The sequence below is a fragment of the Bactrocera oleae genome, chromosome 3 (assembly GCF_042242935.1).
Source record: "Bactrocera oleae isolate idBacOlea1 chromosome 3, idBacOlea1, whole genome shotgun sequence".
In the NCBI taxonomy this organism is placed as follows: Eukaryota; Metazoa; Arthropoda; class Insecta; order Diptera; family Tephritidae; genus Bactrocera; species Bactrocera oleae.
In genome coordinates this window covers 63,232-86,841 of record NC_091537.1, presented here as the reverse complement: position 1 = coordinate 86,841, position 23,610 = coordinate 63,232, and the positions used below count along the sequence as shown (strand labels likewise).

At 32.8% G+C, this 23,610-nt stretch overlaps 2 protein-coding genes across 8 annotated transcripts in view; one reads left to right on the top strand and one right to left on the bottom strand.

Annotated features, from left to right (window-relative positions):
- The window catches only part of Samuel (SAM-motif ubiquitously expressed punctatedly localized protein), a 35,518-nt gene extending 17,998 nt beyond the window's left edge, over positions 1-17,520 (bottom strand). For 2 of the 6 annotated variants that reach the window (XM_036369744.2, XM_070106857.1), the window contains exon 1: positions 16,991-17,520. Coding sequence is in view for 1 of the 6 variants with exons in the window: in XM_036369752.2 (XP_036225645.1) it covers positions 8,585-8,598 (14 nt within the window). In the remaining 5 variants the exon portion in view is untranslated. Of the gene's footprint in view, positions 1-8,584; positions 8,713-9,432; positions 9,786-16,990 lie in introns of those variants that run through there. The other 4 variants (XM_036369752.2, XM_036369746.2, XM_070106856.1 and 1 more) reach the window with 4 other exon arrangements.
- The window catches only part of LOC106614954 (uncharacterized), a 69,063-nt gene that overhangs the window by 22,215 nt on the left and 23,238 nt on the right, over positions 1-23,610 (top strand). Inside the window, exon 1 of one of the 2 annotated variants that reach the window (XM_036369756.2) lies at positions 4,444-4,559. The exons of the other annotated variant lie outside the window; for it this stretch is intronic. The gene's annotated coding sequence lies outside the window, so the exon portion shown is untranslated. Of the gene's footprint in view, positions 1-4,443; positions 4,560-23,610 lie in introns of those variants that run through there. 2 annotated transcript variants of the gene reach the window in all.

The following is a 23,610-nucleotide window of genomic DNA, read 5'->3' as shown; positions in this document are numbered from 1 at the left end:
TGTATATATACAGACAGACGGACATGGCTAAATCAACTCAGCTCACCATGCTGATCATTTATGTACAATATATATTTTATAGGGTCTCCGACGTTTCCTTCTGGATATTACAAACTTCGTGACAAACTTAATATACCCTGTTTAGGGTATAAAAATTTTGCGAAAGAATATATATCTGACATAAACTTAACCGAAGAGCCTTAATTTAATATATTGAGTTGATGTGAAAACGTCAACCAGAAGATCGGAATTGATGATATTAGGGATGTGAGGTTTAAGCAGAGAACTTAGAAGAATTCAATCGAGTAACATATAAAATTCAATTTGCACCTTCGCGTCCATTTACGTTCTCTGGTTTAAGCTAAGGTCTAGAATAACTGCATTCTTATCCAGCTATAACCATTAATATAATAAGATTTGTTAGAATAAAATAACGAAAATTACTATAAGTAGTATAATATAATTTCACCTATTTTAGGCATTAAACTAAAGAATATACAATGTTATATGTTCAGTTAATTTTGCTAAGATATCTTGCATATTGACCGATATATACGGTATAAGACCAACCGGAACTTTGAAAATCTTTTATTGGATATATGGGGGAAAGGTGTAGTATTGACATGATTTGATCTATTTTTGGCATTACTACATATTATTAAGAGAAACAAATTATCTCTGTGTTTCATTAAGATACCTCACATACCATTAACAATATATAAATATAATATACTTGTTTTTTAGATGAGCGTGGCCCACGACAAATGCCTTAGGCAACCCTATCGACACTGTGAAAATGATTGAAATCGACTGATCACCCTGCCCACTTCTCATATAACGTTTCTGTTAAAAACTACTAAAAGCGCGATAAATCAATACATATTTCTACAGAGACTTAAATTTTACACCTAGGATGATACAAGAAGACTTTGTAGGAGCCATAGGACGGTGGGCGTGGTTAGGTGAAATCACATATCTCCCGACCTACAAGCCCGATATTGACGAATGTAATATCATGTTGGTATTCATATGTTTTAATGCGAAAATGGGAAAATTGGACTACAACCACGCTTACTTTCCATTTAACACAATTTTAAAATCCATCTGATTCTTTCACTTTCCATAAATAGTGTCTTTGAGGTGCGCCACCTTATTATAAAAATTTTCCAAATCGGACTACAGCTATTTATGCGCCCAGATAAGGAATATGTCGAAAATATTGGTCAGTCTGTGAGATATATTAAAGAAATTCGAAGGGGATCCTTTTCTGATAATAATATCTTTGTATGTAAAAAATCGGATCAATAATCAAACTACCATATAATAGATATATTAAATTTCGTTGTGCTAACAAACCTTATGCACCTGAATGTATTTTCCTGTTTGGTTACACCGGCCCTTCCTTACTTGTTTTTTAATTATTTTAATGAAATATTTCCATTTGATAGGTTGATTAAACATAACATATGTTCGTCAGGTTAGATTTTGCTTTAAACATATTTTCGAAAAAAACTTCTATTTCAATTTAGCACAAAATTTTAGAATTAACTTCATTGGAATATAAAAATTTACCTTTTTTATATATGTTATGTGTTATGTTATACATTTACATTATGAAATATATTTTTTATACTGCATATGATTATAATACAAAATGCTGTCATTATATATGTATGAACATATATATATGCATGTACGATCATCTTTTAATTTATTGTAGTAGTTTAGCGCCTTCGTCAAGCACCCACCAAAAGTCAATGCTACATTTGTAATACGTCATTGACCACCTAATACTGGGTAGACATAGCAACAAGTAAATAAACAAACGATCAAGTCCAAGACTCAAAATCAAAAAAGCTCGAATTATATAAACACCTGTATGTACTATACATAGTACATATCTATGTACTTTCATACTAATTTCTAAAAAGAGTAAATTAGCGGACCGTATTAAAAAATATATAAATGAATTTGTTGTTATTGAATTTGTTTAACACACCAGGTCTTTCATTTCAGTAGTTTATTTGTAATTGTAGTTTATATAAATGATCAGGATGATGAGACGAGTTGAAAGCCGGGTGACTACAACTACTTTCACTTCCCATATTACACAATTTTAAATTCCATCTGATTCTTTGACTTTTCAGTTTACAAATCAGGCACTAATGCATATAATAAAACTTTGCACAAATAGTACCCGTGAGCTATGCCATCTCGGGTCTAAAAATGGTCAAACGCGGACTATAACATACCGATAATGTGGACCGCAGGGCGTATAGCTGACTTTTAGTCAAAAATATCGGTCAATCTATGAGATATATCTGGTATATGGCGAAAATACTTCTTTGATAATAATACACCCGATATACCTAATATAAAGATTTTCCAACTTCCAATTGACTTTATACAACATACATATATCGGCCAATGTGGGAGTTATTGAAATTTAGAGAGCATATGAATAATGATTATTGTCAAAAATTAATGCAATCAGTCCTTTAATTTCTCTCCCCCCAATATATTCTATATAATGATCTCCAACTTTCCAAGCAACTTTAAACCATTTATGTTGGTCAAATTGTGTAATATTTTAATAAAATTAAGTGGACACGTTTTCTTAAAAGTTATAAAATTATATTAGTGGTTTGCGCTCGATATAAATTTTGCCAATACCTGAAAACATTTCCCCAGCTTTGATCCTTGCCAGTTGCAAGAGTATAAAATGTTCGGTCGCACCTGAACTTAGCCTTTCCGTACTTGTTGTTTTTATTCTGTTACTTTAGTTGATAAAGGACAATCGATTAGTTCGATAATTCATAGAATGAAAATAAATATTTTTGATAACTCAAACTCAAAGATATTTTGGTGTTTTCGGTCCAAATATGAAATAAATAAAATATGAGAAAATATTTCCTCAAGGTCTCCGTTTTTATCATGATTCAAGTATATAAATCAAGTGTTGGTATCCATAATGCCAAACGTTTGTTTTTCATATAAATTTTCTGTTTACAATTTGATGTTATTGTGTGATTTACAATCTATTCGTATTGAGTTATCACTCAAAAAACGCATTTTCATTGGTTGAAATCTTTTAAAAATGTATTTTTGAATCATAAAATCAAAACAATACAAAGCATAACGGCTGATTTTGACATTATGGATCCAATTACTTTTGAAAAATTGTTGTTTTTGCTCTATCGACACAACCTTTTATAATTGAATCAAGGTTTTTATAGAACTCTATTTGACTATAACAATAACAATTGGTCTTCAGGAGAGAAAACTATTTTGGAAATTATCGTTACTTTGGAAATGCAAAAGATCTCTTTATTGCGGCAAATATTTTTTGTCTCTAATCACGTTTCTAACGGAAATATGCAGTTTACGCATAAATCTAAAATTTTAAAAATCACAGTAATAAGGAATATCTAAATTATAAATTTTTAAATCATAATTTTCAATATCGGCACTAATACAAAACTTCTAATCATGGCACGGTATAGAAATTTCACATATTCTTTGAAAATGTTTGTATTATATGGTATATGCATGTATGTACCTATATACAATCGGACAGTACATTACCTCGTATTGCTCGTACATAGCTGATTGCTGTTTTCAGTTTAAGAGAACTTATTACATACGATCACGTTTCATGTCAAAGTCACCTTACTAATTTTAATTTTATACCTGCTTTGCTTTTGACTGATCTTTTTACGAACATGTGAACATAAAAAGATCTGGGAGTATTTAATTTTAACGTATTGAAGTTCAAACAAAAGTTTCCAAGCTTTGACGATAAGAAAATTTATATGCATACCTTGATATACAAGTATATATTGTGTTCGTCGCAAAGTTATAGACGTTGGTGGTGCCAGTTAACTCACCAGACGAATCTTAATTGGCAATTGGGCATAGGTGTAATATATACAAGTACAATGTGTATATGAGGTTTGTATTTTATATGACTTGTTGGCTCGTAGTTTATTTAAAAACAAGATAAAATGTTAACTACGGTTGCACCGAAGCTATAATACCCTTCACAAATACAATGTATCCTTACAAGAGCTTGATTTCGATCTAATTTCGTGTAGATACCTCGTTTCCTTGCACTCACTTTATTCCGATCGTTCAGATCTGATCTGAACAATTTCTTCGGAGATTACATTGTTGCCTTAGACAATAATTCATGCCTAATTTTGTGAAGATACCCCATCAAATGATTCCATACAAGCACTTGATTACAATTATTCAGTTTGTATGGCAGCTATATGCTATAGTTGTCCGATATCGGCCACTCCGACAAATGAGCAGCTTCTTAGTGAGAAAAGGACAGGAAATTTAAGATAGCTTCAAATCTGAGGGACTAGTTCGTATATTTACAGACATGGCTAAATCAAATCATCTTATCATGCGGATCATTTATATATGTATTTTATAGGGACTCCGACGTTGTCTTCTGGGTGTTATAAACTTAGTGGCAAACTTAATATACCCTGTTCCGGGGATAAAAATAATTTTCTACAATGAAGTGGTCCAAAATCAAACAAGCCAATCTGGTGAGTATGTTTGGGAACCTTGAGTTCAGTGATTATAGTATTTTTTGATAAAAACAAATTTGTAAAATCTGAGATTGAAAAATGTACCTTCTAACAAGTAAGGAAGGGCTAAGTTCGGATGTAACCGAACATTTTATACTCTCGCAAAGTCAAATGGTATACTCTTTTGAGATTTCTTTGTGGATTGACTGATATTTTCGGTAGAAGGTCAACTATAGGCACTGGGGTCCACATATTTATTACTTAAGGGCTTGAACAGTTTTGGTTCGATTTAGACAATTTTTGGTCACAAGGTGGCATACTTTAAACGTATTATTCACGCAAAATTTTACCTCGATATAATCATTGTTTCTTGATATGCATAGTGGAAACTGAAATAGGCGTGGTTGTAGTCCGATTTCGCCCATTTTTGCACTATATGAAGATATGGGTTTTCACCTAAAAGTGGGCGGTGACACGCCCACTGACTAATTTTGAACGCGGTTCCTATAAAGTCATATCATACCATCCCAGAGATAAAATTTAATGTCACTGGCGTGTTTAGTGCTTGGTTTATCGCGCTTTTAGTATTTTTTAACAGTACTGTTATATGGGGAGTGGGCGGGCTTGTCACCCGATTTCACACCGTCAATAGAGGTGCTATAAACATTTGCTCCCAGTGATATTGGTTATTATAGCTTTAGCGGTTTAGGAGATATGCCCATTAAACTTATTAGGGGCGGGACCACGCTTATTGCGGAGTTTAGTTATGGCAATTTATTTGTTTTTGATTAATGGCGTTTTGTGGGCGTGGCAGTGGTCCGATTACGCTCATCTGCAATACCAACCGTCTCACGGTACCAAGAAACATGTCTACCAAGTTTCATAAAGATATCTCAATTTTTACTCAAGTTAGAGCTTGCACGGATGGACGGACGGACGGACAGACAGTCACCCGGATTTCAACTCGTCTATTCATCCTGATAATTTATATATATATAACCCTATATCTAACTCGATTAGTTTTAGGTGATACAAACAACCGTTAGGTGAACAAAACTATTATACTCTGTAGCAACAAGTTGTGAGAGTATAAAAATTCCGATAGCTTATATCCAAAGAAAAATTAAACAGGTAAGGAAAGGCTATGTTTCGGTGTAACCGAACATTTCATGCTCTTTCAACTTGTAAGGATCAAAGCCGGGGAATACCCTCAGATATTATTTTGAAGGTCATACGACTCCCTTAGTTTTGTTACTACTTTTACTTCCCGTCAGCGAAAATTATACTACAAATAAAATCATTGGAGGCACAGAAATGGACTGATTGCATTAAGTTTTGACATTGCTCAGGTATATTTGAGATCATATTTTCAAGCAATTTTATAAATATATAAATATAAACATATAAAGTCAGCCGGACATTTCAAAATCATGAATATCAGTTATATGAGTGCTAAGGCAAGTTCGCTCGATTTTATCCATTTTAGGCACAAAGATATACTGTTATTCGAAAAACACGCTTTCTCAATTTCATTATATTTGGTATATGGCGGCTAAAAGAAGTATTGATCCGATTCAACCCATTTTAACACAAGAGTGCATTTCAATTTCATATCTCCCAGATTGACCGATATTTTCGGCAAAAAGTCAGCCATAGGCTTTGGGCTCTACATTTCCGGCACATGGGGGCTTGAATAATTATGGTATGGGAACGAACTCGTCCTTACTTTTTTGCTAAGTAACACGTGTACCAAGTTTCGTTAGGATATTTCGATTTTTACCCAAGTAATCGTAGATGGTCGTAATCGGACCATTGCCACGCCCACTAAACGCCATTAAACGAAAATTTATAAAATGCCATAACTACGAACTAAATTAAGATATAAACCTGTAGTTTGGTACAGGAAATTGCAGTGGCAAGGGGTATCTGTGGGCTAAAAATTTTGAAAAAATGGGCCGTAGCCCCGCCCTCTATCAGGTGTAATGTACATATCTCCTAAACCACTAAAGCTACAATAACCAAATTAAATTAGGACAATTCCAGTACAAACTTCTACTGACATTGTCCAAAACTACTAAAAGCGGGATAAATCAATAACTTAATACACTAGGGAGTCGGAGTCAAAATTCGATGATGGGCGTGGCACCGCCCATATATAGGTGAAATCTGAAAAAATGGGCCGTGGCCCCGCTCTCTATCAGGTGTAATGTACATATCTCCTAAACCACTAAAGCTACAATAACCAAATTCAATTAGGACAATTCCAGTACAAACTCCTACTTACATTGTCAAAAACTACTAAAAGCGGGATAAATCAATAACTTAATACACTAGGGAGTCGGAGTCAAAATTCGATGATGGGCGTGGCACCGCCCATATATAGGTGAAATCACAAATCTCCGGACATACTCGATCAATTTCAACCAAATTCCATACATAACATCCTGACGATTCTATATTACATTGTGAAAATAAAAATATGATTCTTTCACTTTTCATTGCTCAAATCAAGCACCAATGAATATATGTATGCAGATGAACACAAATTGTGCTTTTGGGGTATGCCATCACGAGTCTAAAAATTTTCAAAATCGAACCATAACTGTTCAAGCCCTCACAATCCGAACATGTGGACCTCAGTGCGTATGGCTGATTTCTTACCGAAAATTTCGGTCAAACTGTGAGATATGTATATTATTGAAATTCGAGAAAAATATATAAATATATATATACCGGCTGCATCCGGTTAATACTTCCCTTAGCCGCCATATACCTAATATAAAGATTCTCGAACTTCCAGTTGACTTTATATCACATATAATATTGTATAATTGGAGTTATTTTAATGAAATTGAGAGAGCGTATTTTTCTAACAACAGTGTATCTTGGTGCCTAAAATAGATAAAATGAATAAAATCGGACGAAAACTTGCCTTAGCCCCCATATAACCGATATTCAGGATTTTGAAACATCCGACTGACTATACTCCTATATTTATTAAATTTCTTGAAAATAAGTTCTCAAGTATACCTGAACAATGTCAAAAATTAATGCAATCAGCGATTCCATTTCTCTGCCCCCAGTATATCCTAAATATTAATTTCCGCCTTTCCGAGTGACTTTAAACAGTTTAGGTTGGTCAAAATGTGGGATATGTTAATGAACTTAAGTGAACACGTTTTCTTAAAAGTTATAAAATTTTATTATCCCTAATATAATGAAGGCCAATCCTCTTGTTGACGTTTTTCACATTATTTCAATTTATTCAGTTTAGCCTGTGCGGTTGTGTTTATATCACATATGTACTTATGTATCTACACATGTACATACAAGTATATCTCATTTGAGGACGATTTTAATATAAATTTCGCTAGCGGGAAGTAAAATATAGTGATAAAACGAAGTGTCTATGACCTTCCAAATTTAATTGTTATCCATTCACGATTTTGTCGAACAATGAAGTTGAACCTTTTCGCTACATTTTTAAATATATATTTTTTTTAACACGTAAAGGTATTTAGCCGGCTTTGACCCTTGCAAACTAGAAGAGTATAAAACATTAGGTTACGTCCGAACTTAGCCCTTCCTTACTTGTTTAAATAGAAGTTGATCAGAAAAAAACAATATGGCTCAGCAAATGTAAACAAAACTGCTTTAATATTACAGTTTAAATATTATACATTCAAAAATTATAAAAAAAAAAATTACGACCATTTCGTCCTGTGACTTTTTTGGATATAATATATTTACAAAAAAAAATTGTTTTGGAGTACTTTGGAAGGGAAAGGCTTTGCTTACAATTACTATGAAAGTTTGACAGTTTCTTTCGTTACGTTGACCTTGTGTGCTTCAATCTTGTCTTTACTAACTTTTATTTAAAGCTTAAGCCCCTCTTTATTACCACACCTTGCCTACAAAATTGATCTCACAGATTAATCAATATAGATAAATAATGTTTGGGGAACGTGTCAAAGAACTGATTACACCACAACTTCTATTATAATCGACCTACTAACAGCGATTAAAGTCAGATAACAACTCACCGTAATAACACCATGATTACTTTGTCACTTTATGTAAACACCCTTCGATATTATCCATTTTTAATGTAATTTCTGCCGATGGTTTGTGGTTGACAAAACTAGTCAAATATAGTAAAATTCTAGATCGACTGTAAATAAATAAAACGATGCTATTTTTTGAAGATGGACTGATCTGAGGAACCGGAAATGAACTATACTAAAGAAATTGCGAAGTTTATGATCACTTTCACTATATTATTTTGTGGTTGATATTGTTCACTTTTAATATTCTATATTCGTTAATACTTAAAAAATTTAGAAATGACAATAATTAGTAATTTACTTGTAGTACTTCTTTATCAAATTAACGGAATTTGTACATTTGCGTTCCTTGACAATGGTCCAATGCAGAGCCAGTCGTAACTGGCGCTCAAACCTCTTGGATGTATATACAAGTATGAATATATTTATTTTATAAATGATGGTTGCTTTTGTGGTGTATTTAAAGACATATGTATGTATGTATGTATGTGTGTACGCAATGAACACTTCTAACATATATACATAATTATCACTATATATTATATTAAACATATAGTTTCTTCAATTGATTTCGATAAAATAATTATTAATATTGGAAATCGAAATAGGTTTGTTCCTCTTATCAATAAGATTTCTCACCAATCGCCTTTACTCTTAAAAATTACTACTGTTGGTATCGTATATTAAGTACGAACATTGATATGTATGTACACACATGTATAGGGTAGTCACGTGTTTCATTCTTTATATATGCAGGTATGTACATATTACCTCATTAAGAAGTTGACATTATGAGAAAAAATATAAAAATAAAAGTACATATTGACCTTTTATTGTGCAGTTTTTTAACATCCGTGTCAAAAAAACAATTTACCCCTAAATATCGAATTTATATGTTTTCCAAATAAATTTGCAGATTGTGTGTTTGTAATCTCAAGTAATCTAATGAAAGTCATTCGAAATGTATGCATATTCGTAATACATATATTTATAATTAAATATTGTTAAGAGACCCTAATGTATTTCCGCGTTTTCATTCACTGTTGTATTTGTGCGATAAAAAAATAAAACGGAAAACTTCGACATACATATGTCAACTGCGATAACAAATGAACGCGTAATACAACTGCACTCTCAGCGCAACACACGCGCCACAACTGTGAGATGAACTTCCAAACTGTTCAAAATGTGCTCCAACAATCCCCAACCCACGGCAAACTGATAAGATAGAGCGGGAGAGTTAGGATTTGAGCATAACAACTGAGAGAAACCAACTGTTGAATTTACCAGTGATGCCAAACTTCTAAAACTGCTTAAAAGTTTTAGAAATACTGTATTGTAGAGATACCTGCTAACGTATTTAGGTCTATATGTACGTAAACAAATTAAGTTAATTAATGTATTGTATTTGGGATATGATGTTTTATTATCCTGGCATGTTTATATGTCAAAAATAAATTCAGAATTTCTAAGGAGAACTGTGTTTTAAAGATATTGATTACTTTATTTAAACAATAATTTCATGGTACTTAAGCTAATCCAGTACTAAAACCTGGCGAACAACCAGGACTAGATAAATTAGAAACTGGTCTCATATTTAAGAATGAGAAATGGCACTTAAAAAATTGTACATAATCGAATTTGACGGTATTAACTCTTTTTAATTCACTATATTTAATACTTTGTGTTAAAAGAAATTTGTTTGATATGATTTGTATGTTTATATACACATAAATAAATGCACTTAACGGACTGATTCTCATGATTATGACTTAAAATTTGCAAAAGTTTCTATATATACCAAGAAACCAATTATATTATAACACTTTTGTTTAATTAAATTTATCTGATGCAACTATAATGTAATACTATGGTTATTATTTAAAATTATCTATTTACATACATATGTATTAGACCAGGGTAGAAAATTTTTGGGAATATATATACTTTTATGTATATACACAAATATTTCAAAATAGATTTGCAATATATTCGAAAAACATGTGATAATAACTGAAACCCATGGGGCGGTCTGAGGTCAGGAAGAGGAGTATGGGCGTGGTCGAATTTTTCTTTAGTACTTGTCGTATAACGTTACTTCAGAGTGTCACTGAACAACAATATTTGCCTGATATTAAACATTTTTAGTGTCTCTTATTTGAAACGACTTATAGAGAGAATTAAGAGTGATGAAGAGTAAATGCGCAACTGGTGTCATATATGGCAAACACTGTTTTGGGATTGTACTGACTGTGAGTATACCACATTTTCAATATAGCTATTAATTTCGTTAAACTATTCATGGGTACCAGAATATTAAAATATCATCGCCATTCACAATGTTTTAACATATGTACACACATACATGTTTTGTGTGTATGTACTTAACTAAAAACAATTATAAAAAGTCGCACAGAACTATATAAAAGTAAATATGAGGAGATGGAAATTTTAGAGTGCTACTCTTAAATTCATTTACATTGACAATAAAATGCACTTCGATTCTTTCATTCACATTTCTCTGCTAGTTGTTGGATTTTGTTGCGGGTGCTGATGATTTTACTTTGCTTTTTGTATCTCTTCCGTACGACTCATTTTCTTGACATGGCGGGGTACTGTGAAGCGAATAAAAATGACATGTTCAGCCTCAATGGCCCCGGCAACCATTGCCCTAAACAAAAACAATAATAGCGAAATATGTAAGTAAAAGCAATGAAGTAACAAACTTGGCATGCATGCGAAACACTTTGTGGCTGAATGTGGAATTAAGTCAAAATCGGCTTGAGTTGTAGAAGGGAATGAGGATCAGCGGGTTGGCACTGTTCTACTCGGTCGTAGCCTGTATTAGCATTAAGTGCATATGCGCATTATAAGCTTCGCAATAAGAACAAATCCACATATTATACTTATACAGTATCATATACACCAAATACCTATCAGTACAGCCACAACTATAACAACTACATATGGATGTATATACACATGTATATATGAATATATTTCTATGAGTACTTAAATAAAAGCACGTTGTGTGACACACCAAGCGATTGTACGAATGCTAAAAAATGTACCAACAACTAAATGTGTGACTGTCTATAGGTTTGGAAGGTTCAATGGAGGTCACCTGGTCAGAGTTCAAGAGCACTGACTATTCAACACTCAGAGTATGTTCACTCAACGAATTTTAATATGAAATGCATTTTACATATTAATATACATACATACTTGTATGTACGTGTGTACATATTGCAATCGCTAGACAACTGCCGTAAACGAGAGGTTGCTGCGTAACTCCAATTCTGCCAATCGAATTTATTTGACCTCCAATTCAAACTTAAATCTTCTTTATATATTTAGATAATATTCATTATAAGCAAGGCCCCTATTGCGGGTTTTAATCCAACTGCATTTTTGTTGAAATTTGGTATTATCAATATCAACTCACCTCGTAAAAAAAAATTGACTTTTTGTGGTATTACGGTTTTTAACTCAGTGCCAGTGGGGTAGACTAGGGTATCAAAAATTTCAACTGCTACCAAGCAGTTGTAGTTAAACTTCACTGCGTTAATTTCGAAAAAATTTTAATAGAAAAATTAAAATGGATAAAAAAAAAACAATTTTAGTTATAATTTTAAACTAGTTTAATCAATTATTTTTTACAAATACATAGAAAGGTGAAAATTTTGTTGAGCTCATGAAGTAAAATCCCAAAACTGGACGAGGCAAGCCACAATTTGGAAACCGTAAAAATGAAATTAAGGGTCGTGGGAAGTGTTTCGAACATAAAGAGTCGATACAATCTACTACCCCTTGAAATATACTTTTTGAGTAAAATTTAAATTTTTGAAGCGTTTTGCTCCTCTTCTGTCATTTGTGTTTTATCCACAGCGGACAAATATGGTGTTGTGTTAAAAGCAAGTTTTGTAACAACCGTAGATATCGTAGGTTTCTTTAGCCCAAAATTTAAATGAAAATAACTTATGAATTTGCAATTAACATTATTTGAAAGCCATTTAATTGTCAATAAAACTCTGGCTTATTTAGTGATAGGAAGTTTCAATGGATTTGATTGATCCCGTAGGCTTTTCCTTATTCGCAGTACATCAGTTTTGGCCCCAACATGTTTATCTTCGCAATATAAATCAAAACTAATGTCCATTTACATAAATAATTATTTACCTTTTCGTAAGCAATAACTGAATTGAATTCTTTTTATTTTTCGTTTAAAAATGTTCAGCTGTTTAATTATCTGTTAAATCTTCATTTTGGTTGGCAACACCAAGGACACTTCGACTGAAAATAGTTAAAGTTCGTAATACCCAAAAACAGTGGGGTTTATCTGAAATTGAATTAATTCAACTTCAATTCAACTTAGTGGAGTTGAATTACTGTTTTTAAGGGTAGAAAAAATATCTACTATTTAACACATTTTTTAAAAACAAAGAAATTGTATTTGTTTATGGATTATATACATACATGGCTTGTTTATTATAATATTTCGATACTTTTTCCCTTTCCTATTGCTAACTGGAGAAGAAAAGTTCAAAACTCTCTGCCTACACGAATATTTATTTCATCAGTTAATTTAGCGAATTCGATCGGACTGAAAACGATTTTGCTCAGATGTTGTAATGATCGAGTTGAATTTAACATTTTTATAAGTTCATTTATTGGAACTTGTTAGTCGAATATCTATACCGATTTTCAATGTCTGCACCAGTAGTAATAGCATAATCTACAAATAGTAGCATAACAAAGTGTATGCCCTCAGTTTCTCTGGGTCTAATATACTTATGAACGTATTACCACACATTATGACAGTGTATATGTACGTAACTATGTATGAGTATGGTTGAGTGTAGTCAGTTGCCAGTTTCTGTCCGCTATTTGCACTCTTTTGTGTGACTGTTTGTATCGCAAAAATAATTCTAAAAATACATGGTAATGGTGATGGCTCAGGTCGCGCGGTCGCCGCATTTAAGATATACAAACATATGCATATACATACATATGAAGACATTTTACTTGGCATTTGCTCGAGCACGCTCACTGTCCCTATGACAGAGGAATTCTTTTTTAGAAAAGTGTGTCTACTAAGAAATTTAGTCGTTATAATAACAAGTAAGGAAGGGCTAAGTTCGGATGTAACCGAACATTTTATACTCTCGCAAAGTCAAATAGTATACTTGTTTGAGATTTCTATGTGGATTGACTGATATTTTCGGTAGAAGGTCAACTATAGGCACTGGGGTCCACATATTTAGTACTTAGGGGCTTAAACAGTTTTGGTTCGATTTAGACAATTTTTGGCCACAAGGTGGCATACTTTAATCGCATTATTCACGCAAAGTTTTTTCCCGATACGCAGTATCGCGGTTGTAGTCCGCGGTTGTAGTCCGATTTCGCCCATTTTCGCACTATGACGTAGAAACATGAAAAGAACGTTACGCACCGAATTTGGTCGAAATCGGTTAAGCAGATCTCAAGATATGGGTTTTCACCTAAAAGTGGGCTGTGCCACGCCCACTGTCTAATTTTGAACAGGGTTCCTATAAAGTCATCTTATACCATCTCAGAGATAAAATTTAATGTCTCTGGCGTGTTTAGTGCTGGATTTATCGCGCTTATAGTAGTTTTTAACAGTACCGTTATATGGGGAGTGGGCGGAGTTGCCACCCGATTTCAACTATTTTCACACCGTCAATAGAAGTGCTAAAAAAATTTGCTTCTAGTGAATTTTGTTATTATAGCATTAGCGGTTTAAGAGATATGCACATTAAACCTATTAGAGGCGGGACCACGCCCACTTTTAAAAAAAGTTTTAACTGCAGATGCCCCTCCCTAATGTGATCCTGTGTACCAAATAACAGTCTTGTATCTTATTGCGGAGCTTAGTTATGGCAAGTTATTTGTTTTTGATTAATGGCGTTTTGTGGGCGTGGCAGTGGTCCGATTACGCCCATCTGCAATACCAACCGTCTCACGGTACTAAGAAACATGTCTACCAAGTTTCATAAAGATATCTCAATTTTTACTCAAGTTAGAGCTTGCACGGACGGACGGACGGACAGACAGTCACCCGGATTTCAACTCGACTCTTCATCCTGATCATTTATATATATATAACCCTATATCTAACTCGATTAGTTTTAGGTGATACAAACAACCGTTAAGTGAACAAAACTATTATACTCTGTAGCAACAGGTTGCGAGAGTATAAAAATATATGAATAAACGTACATGCATATGTGTGTATGCAATTTTCATTATGAAGCATATAAAAGTGTATGCATAAGCATTTTAAGTATTACATCTAGCCTAACTTCGTAAACGTTATTTCGATATCCTTTCTTTCAACCTCTTCTGATCAACAGTTGAATAATGTTAAAATTGACGTATTTCTGCATTTTGGATTGCTAATGTAACACAATAAAACCACGATGATGATCATAAGTATTAACGTTTGATTCCAATAATAGCAATGTCGTTAGATATTATCAGGTAATCATTATTTACGTAAATGTCGACAGCAACGTTCAGTGATTTGAGTCAATCGCTACCATATTTTTTAACTGACAAATTGTGTGGGATCCAACGTGAAAATTTTTTTTTATCAAATGTGCACGCAATATAGAGTGTATGCCGGTCCCACTAGTGCCTATAGTTGTCTCAATCTCACGCTAGGTCACATGATAATCTTACATTATCAATTTGCGCACAACATCAATAGTTTCTGGAACAACAGCTGATTTTAGAGGACCTTCACGAAATTCGTCTTGCAGGGATCTACGACCTCGATTGAATTCACCATACTGTCGATAAACACCGTAGATTCATCGAAAAAACTTTAATTAACTCCATTGGTGCACTGTTGCTGAGTAAAACACTGGAGATTCATCGCCAAAAATTTAATTAACTTTATCGGTGCACTGTTGCTGAGTTAATCCACGTCGAAAGTTGTTAAAAAAAAAGCGATTTAATTAATTTTTTTGGCCGAGATGATATTTAAAGTTACTGTAAACAACAAAAATATGTCAAAACGTTCTGATATATGTATAAGATCAAAAATGCCAAACTTTACGATAAAGTTGTGAGTTGCCAGATTGCAACACTAGAGTTGCCAAATCCCGAACTATAAAAGGCAACCTACGTATTTATATATTTTTTTCAATTTCCAATTAAAACTTGGAAACGCATTTTATGTTTAATATACCTTGATTCTTAATTACATTACAAAAATCTACTTCTTTCCCAACGCCTGTTTAAATAATCGTAGAGGGAAGCGAGATAATTTGTTTTGAAATAAAAGAGAAACTCTTCTAAACAAAATTTAAAATTCTTTACATTATTTTTTGGATAATTATTAAAATTTTAAAAGAAAGGGTTTTCTAATAATATGGGCCAGTTGTTTTTGGAGACATTAGTATGTTTGTATTGAATTTATTGAATTTATTGACGGGCGGGGCAAAAATGTATAAAATAATTCACTTGGTTACACTGAGCACTGCACTTATTTTTAAATAATAGAGTTTTATGCATATGCAAATGACTCGATTTCCCTCATTTATAATAGAAACGTTTTTTGGACCTAAAGGTACACATCTGCTGAGCTCAAGTTATCGAGCGGAAAGACATTTCTATTTAATATCGATACATATGTGTGTATGGTATGTATGTTTACCGTGAGCATCAACAGGTTACATTTAAGTAATTTTGAACCATTTTCATATTAACAATTTTACATTTACGAAGAAACATTTCATTGGTCAAAACTTAATTACTGATACCGTGAGCATCAATAGGTTACATTTAAGTAATTTTGAACCATTTTCATATTAACAATTTTACATTTACGAAGAAACATTTAATTGGTCAAAACTTAATTACTGATATCGTATTTTTCGTACAGAATATTGTAACAATAGGAGTATACCTATATATCAAATGTATTTGCGGCTAATCCAAAAACGCTAAAATTGTGTAGTCAGCAGGTTGATGTGTTTCCGGTTTTATGCGACTCTATGTACATATATCTTTTATTATGACCATGCTACCCTTTCCCTCAAGTTTTGTAACAATAATCCAATCAAATTATTATATTGCTTCGCAAATCTATGCACATACATATTTATAAGTATATATGTATATAAAGCTAATATATAAGCATACATATATAAATAACATACATATACATATGTATATGTATATACGTGTATAAACTCTATGTATGCCCATGTTTATCTTGAAGAAAAATATAAACACAAATATGTACAAACATATGTTTACAAATGAACGCTGGTTGTGGCATAAAAGACGGTGTCTTGCATATTTTGTTTATCTACCTTATCATATTACGGTATATTGTTATAATCCAAAGTTACTTACATATATACTATATACTTATATTCAGAGTTTATACATTTACATTCATCAAGTTCTGGTGACAACAGATTGGCATTCACTGAGAAAGAGAATCATTTCAACTTATTCGCACTGTTTATTTGGCTTTTCATTTTTCTTTCAGTAGTCAGTTCGCTACTTATCAATCCGCACATACAACTTCCGACAAAACTGAAATTTGCATTTTTTTTTATCAAACTCGTACTTTTTAAATTTTTTTCACTTATACATGCTCAACACCTATCAATTTACTCTAAAAATGTTAAGTTCCATTGTGCATATTCTATTGTAATTGACTTTGCCACCGTCGCAATTCCACTACATCTCACTTTGTAGTCTGTTTGTATTATTGATTGACACGATTTGACATATTCTGCCCCCACGATTTATAATTATATATAGCACTCCTATTAATGTACATATGTATATTGAATATGCACATTTAATGTTCGTTTCACTTGCTCGTTTGCTTTGACTCGTGCGCACTCCAGATAGAATACGACCTCCACGCAAAAGCGTTGCAAAAACAACTGATTCTCAAAAATTGGCGAGAGATTTTTCAGTGCTTCCAATTGTTTATATGATCATCACCCGCTCTCTATTCTTAACACTCTTTGACTAAGCATACCATGAATAATGTTAAATAAATTTTATTCATTCTCTTATAAAGAGAAATGTGTTGAGTAAAGCCTTTTTTATATGAAAATTTCAGTAGTATCACTTGTTACATACATATGTGAGTGTGTGTACAGTGAATATATACATATATACATCTATTTTGAAAATTTTTATTTTTATTACCCTACAACTCCATTAGCTTTATTTCAATATGCTTCAATAACCGTTAACGATGAATTGCTAATCCCCAATGGCAGAATATCAAGAGTAAGCAATATGGCCTGCGAACTTTCGAAAGAAATGAGTTTCCAATATAAATTGGGCTTCTGATTTTATATTAATTACTAGCAACATTCATTATTGGTTGTTAAAAATTTTAATAACGCAGTACGATTCTCTTTACGATTTTCGACATTACTTTTATGATTTGCCAGGGAAAACTTTACAAATGTAAACTTAGCATTTTTTATTCTGAAATCATGGAACAATTTTATACTAATTCCCTACTTTTAAATCACTATCATTCAACTTATTAATCTTTATAAAAACTATTGCTGTTCCATGCATACAATCGGTGTATATAAGTAGTCCAGATGACTCGGTGTCTCTGCATAACATTACAAAGCAAAAGGGCAAAAACTAACTTCACTTCTGAAGCAATAATAATTGCAAAAATCAGACCGTCTCGTGCCTCAACTGAAACCACTTACGAGTATGTCGACTTTCCAGTCTCTTAAAGTACAACCACTACTTACAAAACTCGATATAATAACTGAGTTGATTGTTTATTTGTTGGTTGGCGAAGAGTCACGCTTTGGTCATATCGACGCGATGTTTGGCCACAACAGTTCAGCGGTCAAGCCACTGGTCAATGCACAAAGCCACTTGCGCATGCGGTGCTGTTACAATTTCAAATGCCAGTAGCATCGGCAAAAGCGTAGTGGCTATTTAGGAATGCCGCATCGCCACTCAAGGAATCCAATGAAGAATGTGAATTAAGTGAAAAAAACTGTACAAATTAAAAGAGAGCTGCAACAGAAGCAAAATTCTGGAGAAGAAGTTGCCCGAGTACTCAACACTACAATATAGAAAACGAAAAAAAAAATTAAATCTTCAGATATTTGAACTTGTTTCAACAAGAACAAATTCATATCGGTTGGTTGCACTTAATAGAACTCTTGAAGTTGCAGCGACGTCAGATATCGCCAGTGGCACCAACAGCAAGAAAGAGTACTAGTTGCCCGCAATTTAAACGCGTTTTTATACGCCTTGTAAATTACATTTTCAGAATTGTTTTGTCTTGTTCTGGTCATGTCTCGCAGTTGTTATCAAGCTCAGCTGCGCATACTTTCACATATCTGTGCTCATCTACTTGTCTAACGTTGGTAAAGGGTTTTGGTTTACCACGTCAGCATAATGGTAAAATAGTATTCAATTAAAATGTTGTAATACTATGTTCAAAACATGGCGAGAGTTTAGAAACCATTGACTTTAAGTGATTAACTATTATTCAACCACAGTTCAACATATACTAAGTATATTTATTGTATTAAGATGGGGAATCTAATATATTGAATTATATGCATGCTATATTATTATAAAAAATTTGGCATAATCTTATAATACTTTAATATAATATATTATATATAAACCACAATATATTTTAGAAAACGTCTTCAATTAATTTTACCTAGATATTGTATTTGTATAATATCAACTACCATACAAATCATTATATTAAGTATGTGGCAGCTAGAGAAATTTATTACAGAATGTCATTCGTTGTTACCCTACCTAATTTCGTTAAGGCATCAGTAAATTTACCGATATCTTCATTGATGCTTAATTGTCTGCTTTAAAGTAAATGAATCTGAGAGAACTTAAAGTGGTAGGCTAGTGAATTATAGTTGCCGTTATATTTGCGTTGGATACTAAAACAGGATTTTTATTTGCGGAAGGCTACAGAAGCCTACTTGAAAACGCAGATAATAATCCAGAAGCACTGTTTAAAGGATTTGGCAGCGTTGCTGAAATTTTTAACATAAATCATAAAATGCAACATAAAGAAATTAACAACAACGACATATATAAAAATTTTAAATACATAGTTATGTATTGTATAATAGAATTAAATTAGAAACGTACATACTAAATAAATAAAAAAACAAGTAAGGAATGGCTAAGTTCGGGTGTAACCGAACATTTTATACTCTTGCAACTTGCAAGGATCAAATCTGGAAAATACCTCCGGGTGTGGCAAAACTTATTATTAAAAAATGTTGCGCAAGAATTCAGCACTCATTATTTGACGAAATCGCGAATAGCATGCAATCAAATTTTTTATTTTATCAAGTTATTCACTGCGCGTCACCAGGGGAGCACACCTTTATAACCCTAAAACAATTGCTTCTGATATTTTGTTATTAACTTTTTGCAACTTTATTATGTTTTGATTTTCGCATCCTAATGTGAACAATCACTGGTAAGGGAATTAAGCGATAATAATATCCCCTGATATGAGTTTTGTCTACTATCTGTTCTTTTTAACCGGAAACTGTGCTTTATTCTTGCGTCATCAGCATGATCTTCTAAACATGCAATTTGAATTGCATATATCTTCGGAGTTTGAATACGTATTGAAACCAAACATTTGGTATTGCTTAAGTGCTCTTTTTTTTTAATATGGCTAATGGAGAATAGCTTTCGGCTGAAGAAAAAGCAATAATCGAAGCTTATGAAGAATTACAGCTCTCAACAATTGAAATATCGAACAAGTAAGGAAGGACTAAGTTCGGATGTAAATAAACATTTTATACTCTCGCAAAGTCAAATGGTATACTCGTTTGAGATTTCTTTTCTTGACCGATGTTTTCGGTAGAAGGTCAACTATAGGCACTGGGGTCCACATATTCAGTCCCTAGGGGCTTGAACAGTTTAGTTCGATTTAGACAATTTTTGGTCACAAAGCGGCATACTTTAAACGTATTATTCACGCAAAGTTTTACCCCGATATAATCATTGTTGTTTGATTTGCATACTGGAAAGTGAAAAAATCAGATGAAATTTAAAATGGTGTTATATGTGAAATAGGCGTGGTTGTGATACGATTTCGCCCATTTTCACACTATAATATAGAAATATGAAAAGAATGTTACATACTGAATTTGGAAAGAAGGACAACTATAGGCACTAGGGTCCACATATTCAGTCCCTATCGGCTTGAACTGTTTAGTTCGATTTAGACAATTTTTGGTCACAAAGCGGCATACTTTAAACGTATTATTCACGCAAAGTTTTACCCCGATATAATCATTGTTGTTTGATTTGCATACTGGGAAGTGAAAAAATCAGATGAAATTTAAAATGGTGTTATATGGGAAATAGGCGTGGTTGTGATACGATTGCGCCCATTTTAACACTATAATATAGAAATATGAAAAGAATGTTACATACTGAATTTGGTTAATTTGCTGCTTAGCTATTGCAACCTATAGGCTTTCCATTAATGGCGTTTTGTGGGCGTGGAAGTCGTTTGATTACGCAAATAAATGTAGTCAACAGCTCAAGATCAGTTCCCTGATTTTGATATTTCTACCGACTAAGGGTTGATAGTATTCGATAACATGCGAGGTGTGTTTAGAAAACAACGGGAAATTCAAAACTTGGGGTTCGAAGAGTTTAATTGTCAAAATTTTTTTTTATTATGTTGATATACATGCCCCTGAAGTACGATACAATTAGACATGTTAGACGAGTTTTTACGTATATGAGCTTGGCAATTTTCTTTTGTTAAAGAAATGATAACAATGATGTTCGTGAATTCTTGGCGAAAAAAAATGCTGTAACGATGCCCCAGCTGCTATATTCGCCAAACGTGGCATGGTATGACTTTTTCTTATTTCCAAAAATAAAGAAAACCTTAAAGGGTCGTCGTTTTACAAGCATAGATGACATTAAAAACGCATCACTGAAATAGCCAAAGGCTATCCCAAAAATTTAGTTTAAGAAGTGTTTCGACAATTGGAAGAAGCGTTGGCATAATATCAAAAGGGAACTATTTTGAAGGCGAAATCGTTAATCTAGACGAAAAAATAATTTTTTTTTTCCAAAAACGAAAACTTCCCTTATTTTTTGGAACACACCTCGTATACGCGTAATAGGGGTAAATGATGAAAAGCAAATACTATGAACTAAAGCTCTTGGTATTCGACTAACCTAATTAACCGGATAGGGCATTATTCGAATAATAATATTCGGTTTGCACTATCGGGATGGTCGTTAGTTGTCGACTATTCGATTAACCACTAATTTTCGACTATTCGGTAAACCGTTCGTTGTCGACTATAAAAAATATAAAGCAAAAATCAAAGGCTGCTTGGATTTCAAATAATTTTCATTTATTCAAATACTCGCAGCAGAGCATCGAATAGTCGCAGAAAAACGACTATTCGAATATTACAACTCGGTTAATACTCGTACGAACGGTTACAAACCGAGGGTTCGACTAATCGGTTTTCGGATTATTCGAATAAATTTAAGAGCATTACTATGAACCAAAATAGGGTCAAATCGGTTAAATATAATAGTTGTTTAGATATGACATCTTTCTAAAAGTGCGAAGTGCTAAACTCATACGCCTATTTTAAAACTTATCCTCATTAACTTGTTGTATAATTCTTAAAGTTAAATTTGCACACATACAAGTATTATGTATGCTACTACTTCTGGCAATTTCTACTTAAACAGCACATTTATATACCATGTATACATAAACACAGGTTTTAGAGTCCATTGTATTGTTCACAACGCTTTAAATTTTAAACTCGCTTGTTTTTCTCCGTCTCGGGGATATCTCTTCCCAAAGGAAACCACAAAAACTGTTTTCGCAAAACTGTTATTTTACGTTTGAAAAGAGCCCTGACGTTATCTTTAATATTTAAATCTGGACCTTGAGATGGCCAGCCTAAAGTTGCAACACCAACATCCGTAAAAAAGTTAGTTGTAGCTGTTGCAAGATGAATGATTCACCAATAAGCATATATCCGGAAGGAAAGATTTTATTATTTAGGGTACAGAAATATTAATTTTGGTCTATCGAGCCGCTAATAGGAACCAAGACAACCAACACATTATACACCATGGCGCATATTTTGATATGAAGGTCTTTCTTTTAGCCTTACTCTTTTATAATCTTACAAATTGATTTATTTGCCCATTTTGATTTGTACAAATGTTCCATTGCGATGGCTGGTCTTTTAAACTTCTTTGAATTTCATATGAACAACATATCCTTAGATGTAACTGTCTTAAAATATACTTCCTGTATAAGGTTTTTAAATAAATTTTTATATTTTAATCAAAGTTTAGTATCAGTTAAAGTTAAATATCAAGTTGTTTTATTTTCACGTGCTCAAATCTGCAAAAATCTCTACACAAATAAAAGCTTTCACCGCGAACCTCTTCAATCAGCGAACTATTCACATACGTATCGCATCGTACACATGAAAATAATAAATCATGAAGTACCATTTAAGTATGGAGTATATCCGTATCTGACTTTATATCTACAGAGCGCAAGCTTTTCCCGTTATTTTGAAATTAGGAAGATTTCGAGCTTTACTGACAACCGACGAGATTGCTACCAACGAGTAATCAAAACGCAACGAAAACTGTAATACAATTTTAAGCACTTCAAATTTGAAAAGGTTAGACATTGGTGCACGCATAACGTAGTAATTATGTTATAATTATTAAAACTAAATTATAAAATTCGGCGCTAATATTTTACATATCATATTTTTTTGATTTATGAGCCTATAGGGTTTATTTTAAATTTTAGTTTTTCTACCACTCAAAAATATCTGAATAGATATATGTATATGATTCATAGCGTAGAGTGGAAGTATGTAAATACATATGTAGCTTTATATTTGTATAAGAACCAAAGTAAAGTTTACTGATGACTTTTTTCCATTTAAGTCGTTACA